This window comes from Micromys minutus (genome assembly GCF_963924665.1).
Source record: "Micromys minutus genome assembly, chromosome: 9".
NCBI classification, from domain to species: Eukaryota; Metazoa; Chordata; class Mammalia; order Rodentia; family Muridae; genus Micromys; species Micromys minutus.
Genome location: NC_137978.1, coordinates 26,630,800 through 26,642,590, shown reverse-complemented (window position 1 = coordinate 26,642,590; position 11,791 = coordinate 26,630,800). Strand labels below are relative to the sequence as shown.

The following is an 11,791-nucleotide window of genomic DNA, read 5'->3' as shown; positions in this document are numbered from 1 at the left end:
TTCCCCGCCCCACCGGCCTGCGCTTCCGCCTCCGAGAGCTCCTCGGCTCCGCCCTGATCCGCCCAAGCTGCTGCCTCCCGGCCCGTCTCTGGAACGGAAAACCTCTTGTGGGCGGGCTTGAGGACCCGACCAATCATCTCAGCTCTGGGCTCAAAGGGGCGCCTGCCTCTTTCTCCGTGCCAGGCCGACTGGGGCCTGCAGTTCTCGGCGGCCGGGAGCGAGCTGAGGGCTGCTGCCTCCCTCAACCACAACCTCCGCGCGCCTCGCAGTGCGTTCTGGGAAGTGTAGTTTCTGCGAGTCACCCGCGAGGAACTGGGCCCGGGAAGAGGTGTACAAAATAATTAAAACGCGTGGCCCGGCTGGAGGTCTCGAGGGGTCAAGAGACCAAGCCGTAGACCGGCTGATTTTCCCGGTGGGTCTCACATCGAGCTGTGATTGGATAACCCCTTTCCAGGCCTTCGGATGCTGGGGGCAAGGGAAGGATGGGATCCTTGCTCATGGATGTGGTTGGGGTTCTCTGACCACAAAACAGTGGTCTCTGGAGCCGCTGCTGTGTTGTACTGGGGTCTGGAGATGGTTGTTGTGGGCCTTAGAGTAATTCTTGGGATCGGGGCTACCGCGGAGTGCTCGTAAACAACCTAAAGTGGAAAAGGATTTCAGAACTCACCCTATTAGCCCTGGTATTGGAATTCTATTCCTTCCATAGCGTGCCCTTCTGGAAGCTAGGAACCTAACCCAGGAAATAAACTTAACTACTGTTTCAGTTTTTCAGAAGAGATTTTCTCTTTCGAGAGGGAATCTTCCTGTAAATACCATCCAAAAGCCTCCATATTTCAGGAGTGTTTAGAAAATCCAGTTATGTCACTTCTGGTAATGCACATCTCAATCTTAATGAAGTTTCACCCTGTGTCTTGAATAGAATACACTTCAGGCCCCTGAAGGTAGTCGGAGCTCCCAGCAATGGATAAATTCGTCATCCGAACGCCTAGGATCCAGAATACCCCGAAGAAAAAAGATGGAGAGAAGGTTTACAAGCAAGCCACTATTGAGTCTTTGAAGGTGAGAAGGGATGTGGGATCAGAGAAGATGTGCAAAGGACTGTCATAAAGAGACAGAGCCAACGGGTTCCATTGTAGGGACTCATGAGTTCTTGCTAAGCACCCTTCAGGGACCATTTTTTCTTTCTCACATACCCTGTACAGACTTTTATCAATTCCTGTACCTCTGCTACCCTGAATTAATCCAATTATTCTGGCTTTAGGGTATGGTTGCTAGCTGACAGGATCACTATCCACCTTGATTTAAAAGTTGTTTTTTTTTTTTTTTTCCCCAATTTATTTGTTATTTATTTTGGTTTTCGAGACAGTTTCACTGTGTAGCCCTGGCTGTCTTGGAACTCAGTCTGTAGACCAGGCTGACCTAGATAAAACTCAGAGTCCTCCTTCCTGAACCTCTCGAGTGCTGGGCTTAAAGGCTTGTGCTACACTCCTGGCTAAGATTTATACTTAGTATGTGTGTCTCTGTGTAAATATGTTCACTAGAGGCTTTGGATCTCTGGAACTGTTGTGATAGTGACTGTACACTACCTAAAGTAGTGTACATGTGCTGGAAACTGAACTAGGGCCCTCTGCAAGATAAGTGTGGAGCAGGAATTCTAGCAGAATCATTCTATCTAGGGTAAAAATTAGGATGAAATGGCTGATGTTCACTTGATCTAGGATAAACGTCGGAACGAATGGCTATGCTCTAGAAGTACTTGGACCTTGACGAAATTGCTGTAGAAAAACAGTGATTGTTTTCTGTTATCTACAGAGTTGTTTTTCTGAAGGAGCTGTACAGCCTTTGCATGGCTTTGGTCACAAGATAATCCTGGCACACTTGGAACGTGTGCATTATTGGGCACTGCAGACGGTACATGTAAAGACTAAAGTTGCTGGGGTGGGATGTTTTCCTTCACAAAACATATAGATTAGGTCAGGGGCTTCGGTGTGAGAAACTTGTTTCATCTAAAAACAACTGTTTTTGCTTTTGCATGGCTTTTCAAGGTTCAGTCCACAGAGGCTGGATCTCTCTCCTGCCAGCAAGGCCTTAATATGTCCTGTAGTGTCTCTCTTTCTCCAGCTGACCCACGAGACTCATTCCACCAACAGCAGCGCCTGCTCTCAACCATCCCTGAGCCGTCACCTCTCCTCAGGAATATTAAAGCTTCTAGTAGGATTCTGTCGGTCAAATGACCCTTTTCCCAGCGGTCGGCTAAGATAATTGGGAAAACAGATATTTATGTTAGAATCATATCAGTAGCAAAATGACAGTGATGAAGTAGCAATGGCAATAACGTTATGGTTGGAGGTCACCGTGACGTGAGGAACTGTATTAAAGGATTAGGAAGGTTGAGAGCCGCTGCTCTAGACAAACCTAGTGTAGTGTAAATGATGATTCTTTATAGTGTTCTGACATTTTATATGTAGTGCTTTGGCCAGAACATATGGCTACATGATTCATTTGGCTCACAGGTCCACCCTGGACCACAGAGACCTAAGTGTACCATTTGCTCGATGGAACTAAGCTTGATTCCAACTAGTTAGGAAGAGGCAAGGACTATTTACAAATAATCAGTCAAGCCAAGTGTGCTAACACACACTGGTAGGCCTGGCACTTAGAAGGCTACGGCAGAAAGATGGAGCATTCAAGAACATTAATGAGTTGCATAGCAAGACTGTCCCAGAAAGGAAAAGAACTACATTAGGGTGTAGCTCAGTGGTAAAATGCCTGCTTGCCTTGTATGAAGGCCCCCCAGTCAGTCTCCACACCATACCAAAGAAAAAATTACAACATGAAAATCATGTGAGTGCTAAATGGATTGTGGTGTACTGGGAACAACTTGCAGAGAGCCCTGGTCACTTTACCTCTTCTGCGTTTCTGGCTTATTTTAGTGTTCCTTGTTGGCTTCTCTATCCATGAGACTCCTGATGTTGGTGCTCCCCAGAGTTCTGCCTTGTTTTGTATGTTTAACCAGGGTGATCATATCCTTCACACAGCTCTCTGTGTGTGTAACTGACACACCTGCTCCTCTGGTCTAGATTTCTAAGGCTGAGAGGACATCTGCGGCTACAAACAGTGGTGCTAAGGCAGCATTCTGAGTACTTGACTTAGATCCTAGATATGTTCTTTTCCTGGGTGCCCTCTTAGACTTACCAGACCTGTATTAGAGAACAGTGAAGAGGGCCTGCCAAGATAGTTTTGGGGTAGAGACAGTATTGGGGATCAAACTCTAGGACTCTTGAATGTAAAGTCTCTACCATGAAGCTGTATCTAGATCGCTGCTGTTTCTAGTAGGATTCTATATACCTGTGGGTCAGAGGACCCCCATACATCTATAACCCTCTTGCTAGGAATGTTCTTACTTATTCCATTGTCTTGGAATAGTATAGTATAGTATCCTGGGTACAAAACCACTCCAATGGAGGAGGCTGGTCTTTTTGTCATTTGTATAACTGAAGTATGCTCCTCTTACTGCAGTTACTTCCGCTTTTTCAAAACTGCTTGTTTGCATGTGCGTGTCCTCTGCCTCTTGCACTGTTCAGCCGTACTCTGAGCTTCTTGAATACATGTACCTTCTTGGTTTCGTGCCTGGCACAGGACCTGACATGTGGGATATCTTTCTAAACAACCAGGTCACCTAGAATTCTACAAGTTTTGGCGTGACACATGAGACCTTTCCTGTTTGGCTCCAGCATGACTTATGCTTGTGGCTCTTCATTTATGTGAGGACATTCTGACCACGCCCCCTTTCCTTTTTTTCCCACCCCCTATGTTTGTCTCTTTTAAGCTGTTAGGGCTTTCTTTTGACTTGATGCTGGTCCTTTTTCCTGTAAAAATCTTTCTCTTTATTTTTATAAAGTTAACTTCTCATTTATCTACTCAATCAAGAACTACTTTCCTTGGAAACTTAGCTCATAAGTTATATACAGGGACTCTGAAATATTTACCTCTGAGCCCTTAGAATATATTAGTGCCTGGTATATATTGAAGAGTCATTAAGCATTTGTTAAAATTGAGCATTGAAATGTTTCTTCTTTAAGGGAGTTGACTGTTCCATCTTCAGTTCTCTATCTCTCTCTCTCTCTCAACTTTTGTTCATTTTTTTAAATGTATATGACTATTTTACTTGCATGAATATATGTGTATCATATACGTTCAGTGGAAGCCAGATCATCAGGGATCTGGAATTGCAGACCATTGTCAGCTGCCCTGTGGCTGGAAACTGAACCTGGGGCCTCCAGAGGAGCAGACAGTTTTCTGAACCACTGAGCTGTCTCTCCAGACCCTTATAACAGTTCTTGATAGTTCTTCTACAACTATTACTGTGAAGCAACTTTATGCCCAGCATAAGAGAAATCTGAGCTCAAATATAAGCCTCATGAGACTTCCAATAATAATATAAAATGTGACTTATTACAAAATTATCACATCGGCAATAAAGAAGAAAGCAAGTCAGGTGTTGTGACAAGTGCCAGGAACCCCACACTTGAGTGACAAAAGCAGGAAGATTAAGGAGTTTAAGATCATTCTAGCCTGCTTAGCGAATTCAAGGCTGACGCCTGGTTTTCCTCATCAGTGTCAGGAATAACTCGTAATAACACCAAGTCTGCAGAGTTGTCTGAGAACTCACAAATAAATGCTTGGTGAAAGGGCTGACTGAGCCTTATGCTTGACATGTGGTATAGATCCATAGGTTTGGGAGGTAGGTTGTTTGGTTTTTTAATTTTGTTTTTTTTCCCAAGGCACCAGCAAGATGACTCACCTGGTAAAGGCACTTGCCACCAGGACCTAAATGGTGGAAAAGAGAGAACCAACTTAGAAGCTATTTTCTGACCAACACATATGCTCTTTGACCTAGGCATGCACACACACAAAAAAGTTTAAAGCTCAAGATAGGATTATTGTGGTGACAATAATGGCATTTATTGAGCCTGATTTTTTAGGCGAGACATTATGCTAATGCTTTGCAGATAATAACTCTTAAGTCGTAGTAACGTGAAAGGTATGGTTTATTCATTTGCAGATGAAGATTCCAGGGGCTGGAGATGTGGCTCAGTGGTTAAGAACACTGGCTTTTCTTCCAGAGGATCAGAATTCTATTCCCAGCACTCAGGACAGCTCACAACTATCTAGAACTCCATTTGCAGGATATCTGATGCCCTCTGAGGGTACCAGGCATATACAAGGTGAACAGACGTGTATGCAGGCGAAAACCCATACACAGAGTTAGACAGAAAACCAGGGCATACAGAGGTGAAGTGGTTTGCCTAAGGCCAGTGCAGCAGTGAGCGGCAGAGCTGGGATTTGCACTAGGCAGTCTGGGTCCACATAGTCTGCCTGCTAAAACCAAAAAGAAACTAGAGGCTTCTGAGAGCCAAGCTGGGGAGGCATAAAAATCTTAGGATCATTTTACTTCTGTTATCAGCATATTACAAGTAATTTCACCATGGTCTTATCTCGTTCAATAAAAAGAGATACTTGGTGGAACTCATGTCGTACACATTTAAATGGTAAAGGTTAATTTGGTTAATCTCATCTTGCTCTTTAGGAAGTGATTTCTTCTATTAGTTCCAAGAACACTTTTTCTTTTTACTATTATTAAGAGATAGAGAATATGCCATTTTGTCTATTAATGCCTTATGAGCCTTTCCTTGTAGGGCTGACCAGACAGCGTGTTTTCTCCTGCCCCAGCCAGTGGAATGGTATGCACGTGACTGCTTATGAGTTATTATTTTCTGTGATTGAACCTGGCATTGCAGTCATACCCAGATGTAAGACCAGATAGAAAGCATATCTTTCCAGTGATAACTGTTCAGTACTCAGAATATCTCTCCCAGGTATAGTCTGCATCCATTGTTCTGTGTCTGTGTTCTAAGTAATGCTGGTAGGAATCTGAAAGACCTCTTTATGTGGATACAATGGGGGTGCTGTATGCTCCAACACTCTGAAAGTGGAACTTGAAGGTCGTCCTCAACTGCCTAGAGAGTTCAAGGCCAGGATTCTGGCTGCATGAGACCATACTCTGCCCTCCAAAAAAATATTTCATTGATAGCTGTAGAATTTTTTTCTTTTTTCCTCTCTCTGATTTCTGTCCTTACTTTTCAGACCTGAAACTATTATAACAGTTTTGCTTTGTTTTATCTTCTCTGAATCGAGGATGGGAGATGAAGTAAGAAGTTGTTCAGACTCTCAAGTTGTATTCCGGTGGGAAAGGTAGTCTTGCTCATGAGTGTCTGCAGAAGCATAGGGACAGTGAATGGAACACAGAGGGATGTGTTCAAAGGCTGTACAGAGGCTTCAAGGAAAAGTCGATGCTGTAGAGTCTCTGGAAAACAGATGGCTGTCAGGCAGAGGAAGCCCATTCTAGGAAGAGGGTGTGAAGTCCTTCATCAGCAGCTGTTGGTAATATCTAGAGCATAAAATGAGGCTGACAGGCTCACAAGTCCTTTTATATCAAGTGTAAGAGTTTAGACTTAAGCGTCCTCCAGCACCCAGGAGGCAGAGGCAGGTGGATCTCTGAGTTCAAGGCCAGCCTAGTCTATAGATCAAGTTCTAGGACAGCCAGGGCTGTTACACAGAGAAACTCTGTCTTGAAGGGGACCAAAAAAAAAAAAAAAGTTTGGACTTACTTATTCCATAAGTTAAAATGATCTGATCTGGTATTTATTTCTAACCTGTTTCCAACCATGTATAGATGCTAGATTATGTCTTTAATAGACATAATGGTGTCTCATATCTTTAATCCCAGCACTGGAGAAGCAGAGGTAGGCAGGTCTCTGTGAGTTCAAGGCCACTCTGGTCTATATAGTGGGTTCCAGGACAGCCAGGACTACAAGAAAGAGAAAGCCTAAGGTCTAAGAAGAAAAAGGAAATTGAAACCTGGAGCTGTAAGTGAACACTGAAGCTGAGTGGTTTTGGGGTATTGGAAATGGCTGTGATGCTTAGATCTTAGCATCAGTATGGGGCAGGCCTCAGAGCCTCATCTGTTGGGAGATGAAGCTGATACCCATGCTCTCAGTGGTGTTTGGAACTAAAAGAAGTCTACCATGTTTGTTAACAGTGAGCAGAAAAATTTTGCCAGTTGAAGAAAATAGTGTGAAGATTGCCATCTTCTTGGGGTCTTAGACAAAAGAAGAGTTCACTGGAATACATTAGAACCACATAACTTTTACCATGCATATAAACTGAAGTGCTAGTATGATGTGTAATGTAAAAGGAGGAAATTCCAAAAACACAGGCCAATGTGAGTTTCCCATCAAGACACACTTCATGTCCCAAAGCACACAAGACTCCCAAGAAGAGCAATCCCCGTTATAGAGGAACTTATGGTTCTAATGAATGCTATGAGAAAGTAAGCTACCAAGACAGTAAGTCGAATGGGTAGATGTAATAAGTTCTCTATCCCTAATGATGGGGATCAGAGAACAATCTGACATCTCCTATGTTTGTAATGTTCACAGAAGTTTTAAAAAGGAAAGGAGTAGAAATAATGAAAAGAGAAACAATTTGTCCAATGAAAAATACATTTTCATTGAAGCAGAAACATTGATCAGATTAAATAAAAGATAGATCAGTGCCTAAAGAGAAGATGATTAACTGAAAGCTTAATAGTAAAGAAACCATTTAGAATACATCACACAGAAATAAAAGAAATATGAAAACACAATAGTTTTTTAAAGATAGCTGTAAGATCAGCCCAGATTTCTTTGAACGTGTTCTAAAAATGGCAATATTTAAGTGAAAGAAGTACAATTACTTTTAAACTATGAAGAAAAAACCTATAAAGAAAACCCAGAGCCACAAGTGGCACCCGTGGCTGCCGCCCCGGAGCCCCACGAGCCGGAGAAAAAGGCTAGGTTTTCTTTCATTTTGTCCTAGCCCTTCAAGCTCCTGGGTATCTTAGATGTTGAAAACACGCCATGTGCTCGAGAATCTATACTCTGTGGCTCATTAGGATCTATTGTGACTGGACTTGGACATTTCTTGGTGACCAGTAGCATTAGAAGATCGTGTGATGTTGGAGTAGGAGGATTTATCCTGGTGACTTTAGGATGCTGGTTCCACTGTAGGTATAATTTTGCTAAGCAGAGGATCCAGGAAAGAATTGCCAGAGAAGGAATAAAAAATAAGATTTTATATGAAAGCACCCACCTTGATCCTGAAAGAAAAACAAAGAGCAACAGCAGCTGAGCAACTTCATTCAGCTTTAAACCTAAACAGAACTGTTTCTTGTGATCAACCATAAATTAAAAAACTCAAAAAATAAAGCGTGAAATGTAAAAAAAAAAAAAAAAAAGAAAAGAAAACCCAGAGCCAAGGGTGACGGTGCATGCCAGTAGTTCCAGCAATCTCAAAGTTCAGACAGAAGATGGAGGACCTGAGGTCAGTGTAGTGCAATGAACCTATCTAAAAACAAAACAAATATAGTTTTTTTAGCAGATGATAAGGAAAGAGATAAAAAGTAAAGGAAAAATATTTCTAGTGAATAATACAGATGGGATATTGGAAAAACACATTCTTAGATTCCTCTGGGATGGGTGGAAGAGCAAAACAGAACAGCACCCGCTACTTAGGGCTTGAAGATGCGCAGAGGAGTCAGGAGTTCATCAAGACAGTATTTATAACAGTAAAAATACACGGGGAAGAAGCTCCCAATGCCTGTTAGGGAAATAGATTTCAAGAGTCTAAGATGCATGTATACAGTAATAGGATTACAATTTAATACTGCTAGCGTAGTGGTTCAGCTCTAACAATAAATATTACTATGGAAACATCAATAAAATATACTGAGTGGGAAAAACTTGATATTTATACCTACCAATAGAAAATGGCTTCTTATGTTGCTTAGGTTTTGTCTTTTTTAAAAACATAATTTAATAGTAATACAAGTTTATACTGCAATAGCACATAGGAAAAGTTTTTTTCTCTCAGTTTTTATTGAGTCTCCTAGGGCCAAGGACAGAATAGATGTAAAATGGCATTTCCAAGTGAGAATCTCGACCAGAACCCACCACTACATGCCTTGAAGAAGGTGGAAGTTAACAGAAGAGATGATAGCATTCACTTGTCTACGGAAAGTGGGAAGCTTCTGTGCTGTTTCAGTTGAGTTGGTTCTGTGCCTGGGGTTGGTCCAAAACCTACACCAGACCTGTGCTTGAGAAAGTGCAAAGACAGGTGCTGGCTAATGCCAGAGGGGGAAGTGGAAGCTGTTATCCCTGGGAGGTTTCTCCTGGCGATCTTAGGAGTGAATTCTGGGGAACGTGGCTTTAAATAGAGTGTCTGGGTGCACAGGATCCTTAGGATTCTGGGTCCCTACAGAGAAATTCTGTAGACTAGGTTGCCCCTAACTGGAGACTTCGATCTTGTATTTAGAAAACGTACAAGACAATGGGTTTCACTGTGACACTTTCTTCTTTATATTTCTTATGGGTGTGTGGAGGTCAGAGGACAACTTGCAGTTCTTCCTTGTGGGCTCTAGGGATCAAGCTCAGGTGCTGAGACTTGGAAGTGCCTGTGTCCTCTGAGCCATTTCACCAGCTCTTGTTACGGCATTGTGTACATTTCATTATATTTCCTTACTTTTCCCACTGTCCTTCGCCCTAACTGGACCTCTTTCTCCCAGATAACAGCCTCACTTCTGTTCTCATGACACATACATTCTATTCTGTCTTGCTCCCCCCACGTGTGTGTGTTTTGTGACAGGTAGAAAAATCGTTACCAATATAGTAGGTGCTTCAGGTGAGTTCTCAGCAGAGAGCTCCCCAGGGACCTGCGGAGGTCATCCTGTTGGGGAAGAGTCATTTTAAAACGCCTGCCAGTTCAGAGAACACCCAAACTAGATTGACATCAAATCTTTGCCTTGCTTTCCTCCTAGCTTTGAACCAACAAAGCAAAACCAATGCAAGAAGGCTGGGAACTGGGAGATAGGGCACAGATAGGCTAGAAGACCCCATCTTCTCCCCCAAGGGAAGGAGATAAGGTTTTTATGGGGATTGTCTTTATAACATGGCTATATAAATTTCATGTGGAAAACTGTACACGTGCCAAGTATGGTGAGGAACGCCCATGATATAAACATCAAGATAAGCGTTACCAGAACCTTCAAAGCTCCTAAGGTCCTTCCTGACCCCGCAACTGTCCCCTCCCAGGGTGATAGACATCCAACCAACATAAGATATTTACTTATTTGTTTCTTTCCTTCCTTCCTCCTTTCCTTCCTTTGTTTATTTTTGGTTTTTTGAGACAGGGTTTCTCAATGTAACCCTGGCTGTCCTGGAACTTGCTCTGTAGACCAGGCTGGCTTCAAACTCAGAGATCTACCTGCCTCTGCCTCCCAAATGCTGGGATTAAAGGGGTGTGTCACCATGCCCAGCTCTAAGATATTTACTTTTCAATTATAAAAGCTTCTTTACTTTTTGTACTTTTTGCCTGCCAATTTTGTTTACTAAAAAATCCTTAGTTTCAACTATACCGAAATTTACCAAAAACACACGGTATGAAAGCTTTCCTGTCCCTCCCCACTCCTAATCCTTACTGTTTACAGAAGCAAGAAGCAGCCTTAATGTGGCAGCTTCTGGGAAGGACGGAAGGAAGTGAGTTTTCAAAGGGTGAAAAGGGACTTAAGTTTTATGATGCTTTACTTTATGGGGAGTGACAAAATAATAATCGCATTAAGAAGTGGGTTGCTCTCTGTACCTTTCTGTGTATTTGAATTTTTTTAAAAAAACAAGTTTTCTTTCTTTCTGGGAAAAAAATGAGTTTTCTTTTCTGTGAAGTGGAGAACTGTTGTGATTTCTATTGTTGAAGTAAACATGGCTTTATGGCTTCTCTGTGCATGCAAATTAAGAACGTACGTGAGCTGTAAGGATGAGCCACCTTAGTGCCCATGGCTTTCATTTCTCTCTCCTGCTTCACCTCTCACAGTGGAATGCCGTGGTCCCTGGTGTGAGGAGGTCAAAAATTGCACTTTTCCTAATAGATGCAACTCTCCAGATCTGCAGTAAGCAGGTCCTGTTTCTAAGCAATTATCCATCATTGGGGGCCATCAGATACACTGCTTTGGTTCAGGTCATAATCAATAATTCATATGTCAATAGGAGAGCCATTAGCTCAGGTGTAGGCAGATATCTTTCTAATGAAAGGGTTCCATTTTCCAAATAACTTTCCTTTTTCACAGAGAGTTGTGGTTATAGAAGACATAAAAAGATGGAAAGCTATGTTGGAACTTCCTGATCAAACCAAAGAAAACCTCATTGCTGCCTTACAAGAATTAAAGAAGAAGATCCCCTCCAGGGAGGTGTTGAGATCAACAAGGATAGGTATGCTCCTGGGCTCTGAGAAGTACTTCCAGAGTGTCTCCCTTCTTCCTGTACACCATGTTACCTGACCCGAATGTGCTTTGCACACTGTCCTGGAGGGGACTGTGGTTTAGAACACTTTATGAGCCCCAGGCTATGAATTTATTGTAAAAAATAGTAATATATAGTAAAATATAGTAATATATAGTAACATTTTTTTAAATTAAATGAAAATACACTAAATACAGTCCTTAACCTTTTAAATTTTTTGCTTTCATTTTATTGCATGTTGGGAATGGGGTTGGGTATGTGTTTGCCACAGTATACATATGGAGGTCAGAGGACAGATTAATGGATGTTGGTTCTTTTCCTCCAACACGTGAGTCCTGGGATCAGACTCAAGTTGTCTGGTCTGGTGGCAAGCACCCCTACCCATTGAGCCACCTTTCTAT

General features: G+C 42.4%; 2 protein-coding genes across 2 annotated transcripts in view; both read left to right on the top strand.

Moving 5' to 3' along the window:
- The first annotated feature begins 277 nt into the window (after positions 1 to 277).
- TCEANC2 (transcription elongation factor A N-terminal and central domain containing 2) overlaps positions 278 to 11,791 on the top strand; it is a 35,086-nt gene continuing 23,572 nt past the window's right edge. Inside the window, exons 1-3 of the mRNA XM_080921621.1 lie at positions 278 to 412; positions 920 to 1,059; positions 11,219 to 11,360. Of these exons, the coding sequence (XP_080777747.1) occupies positions 961 to 1,059; positions 11,219 to 11,360 (241 nt within the window). The 5' untranslated portion in view covers positions 278 to 412; positions 920 to 960. The remainder of the gene's footprint in view (positions 413 to 919; positions 1,060 to 11,218; positions 11,361 to 11,791) is intronic.
- Positions 6,200 to 8,277, top strand: LOC308424897 (cytochrome c oxidase assembly protein COX20, mitochondrial-like; the record flags this gene model as incomplete). Its single annotated transcript, XM_080922101.1, has 2 exons — positions 6,200 to 6,211; positions 7,921 to 8,277. 2 exons carry the CDS (start codon positions 6,200 to 6,202, stop codon positions 8,230 to 8,232), a joined length of 324 nt encoding a protein of 107 aa, XP_080778227.1. The 3' UTR covers positions 8,233 to 8,277.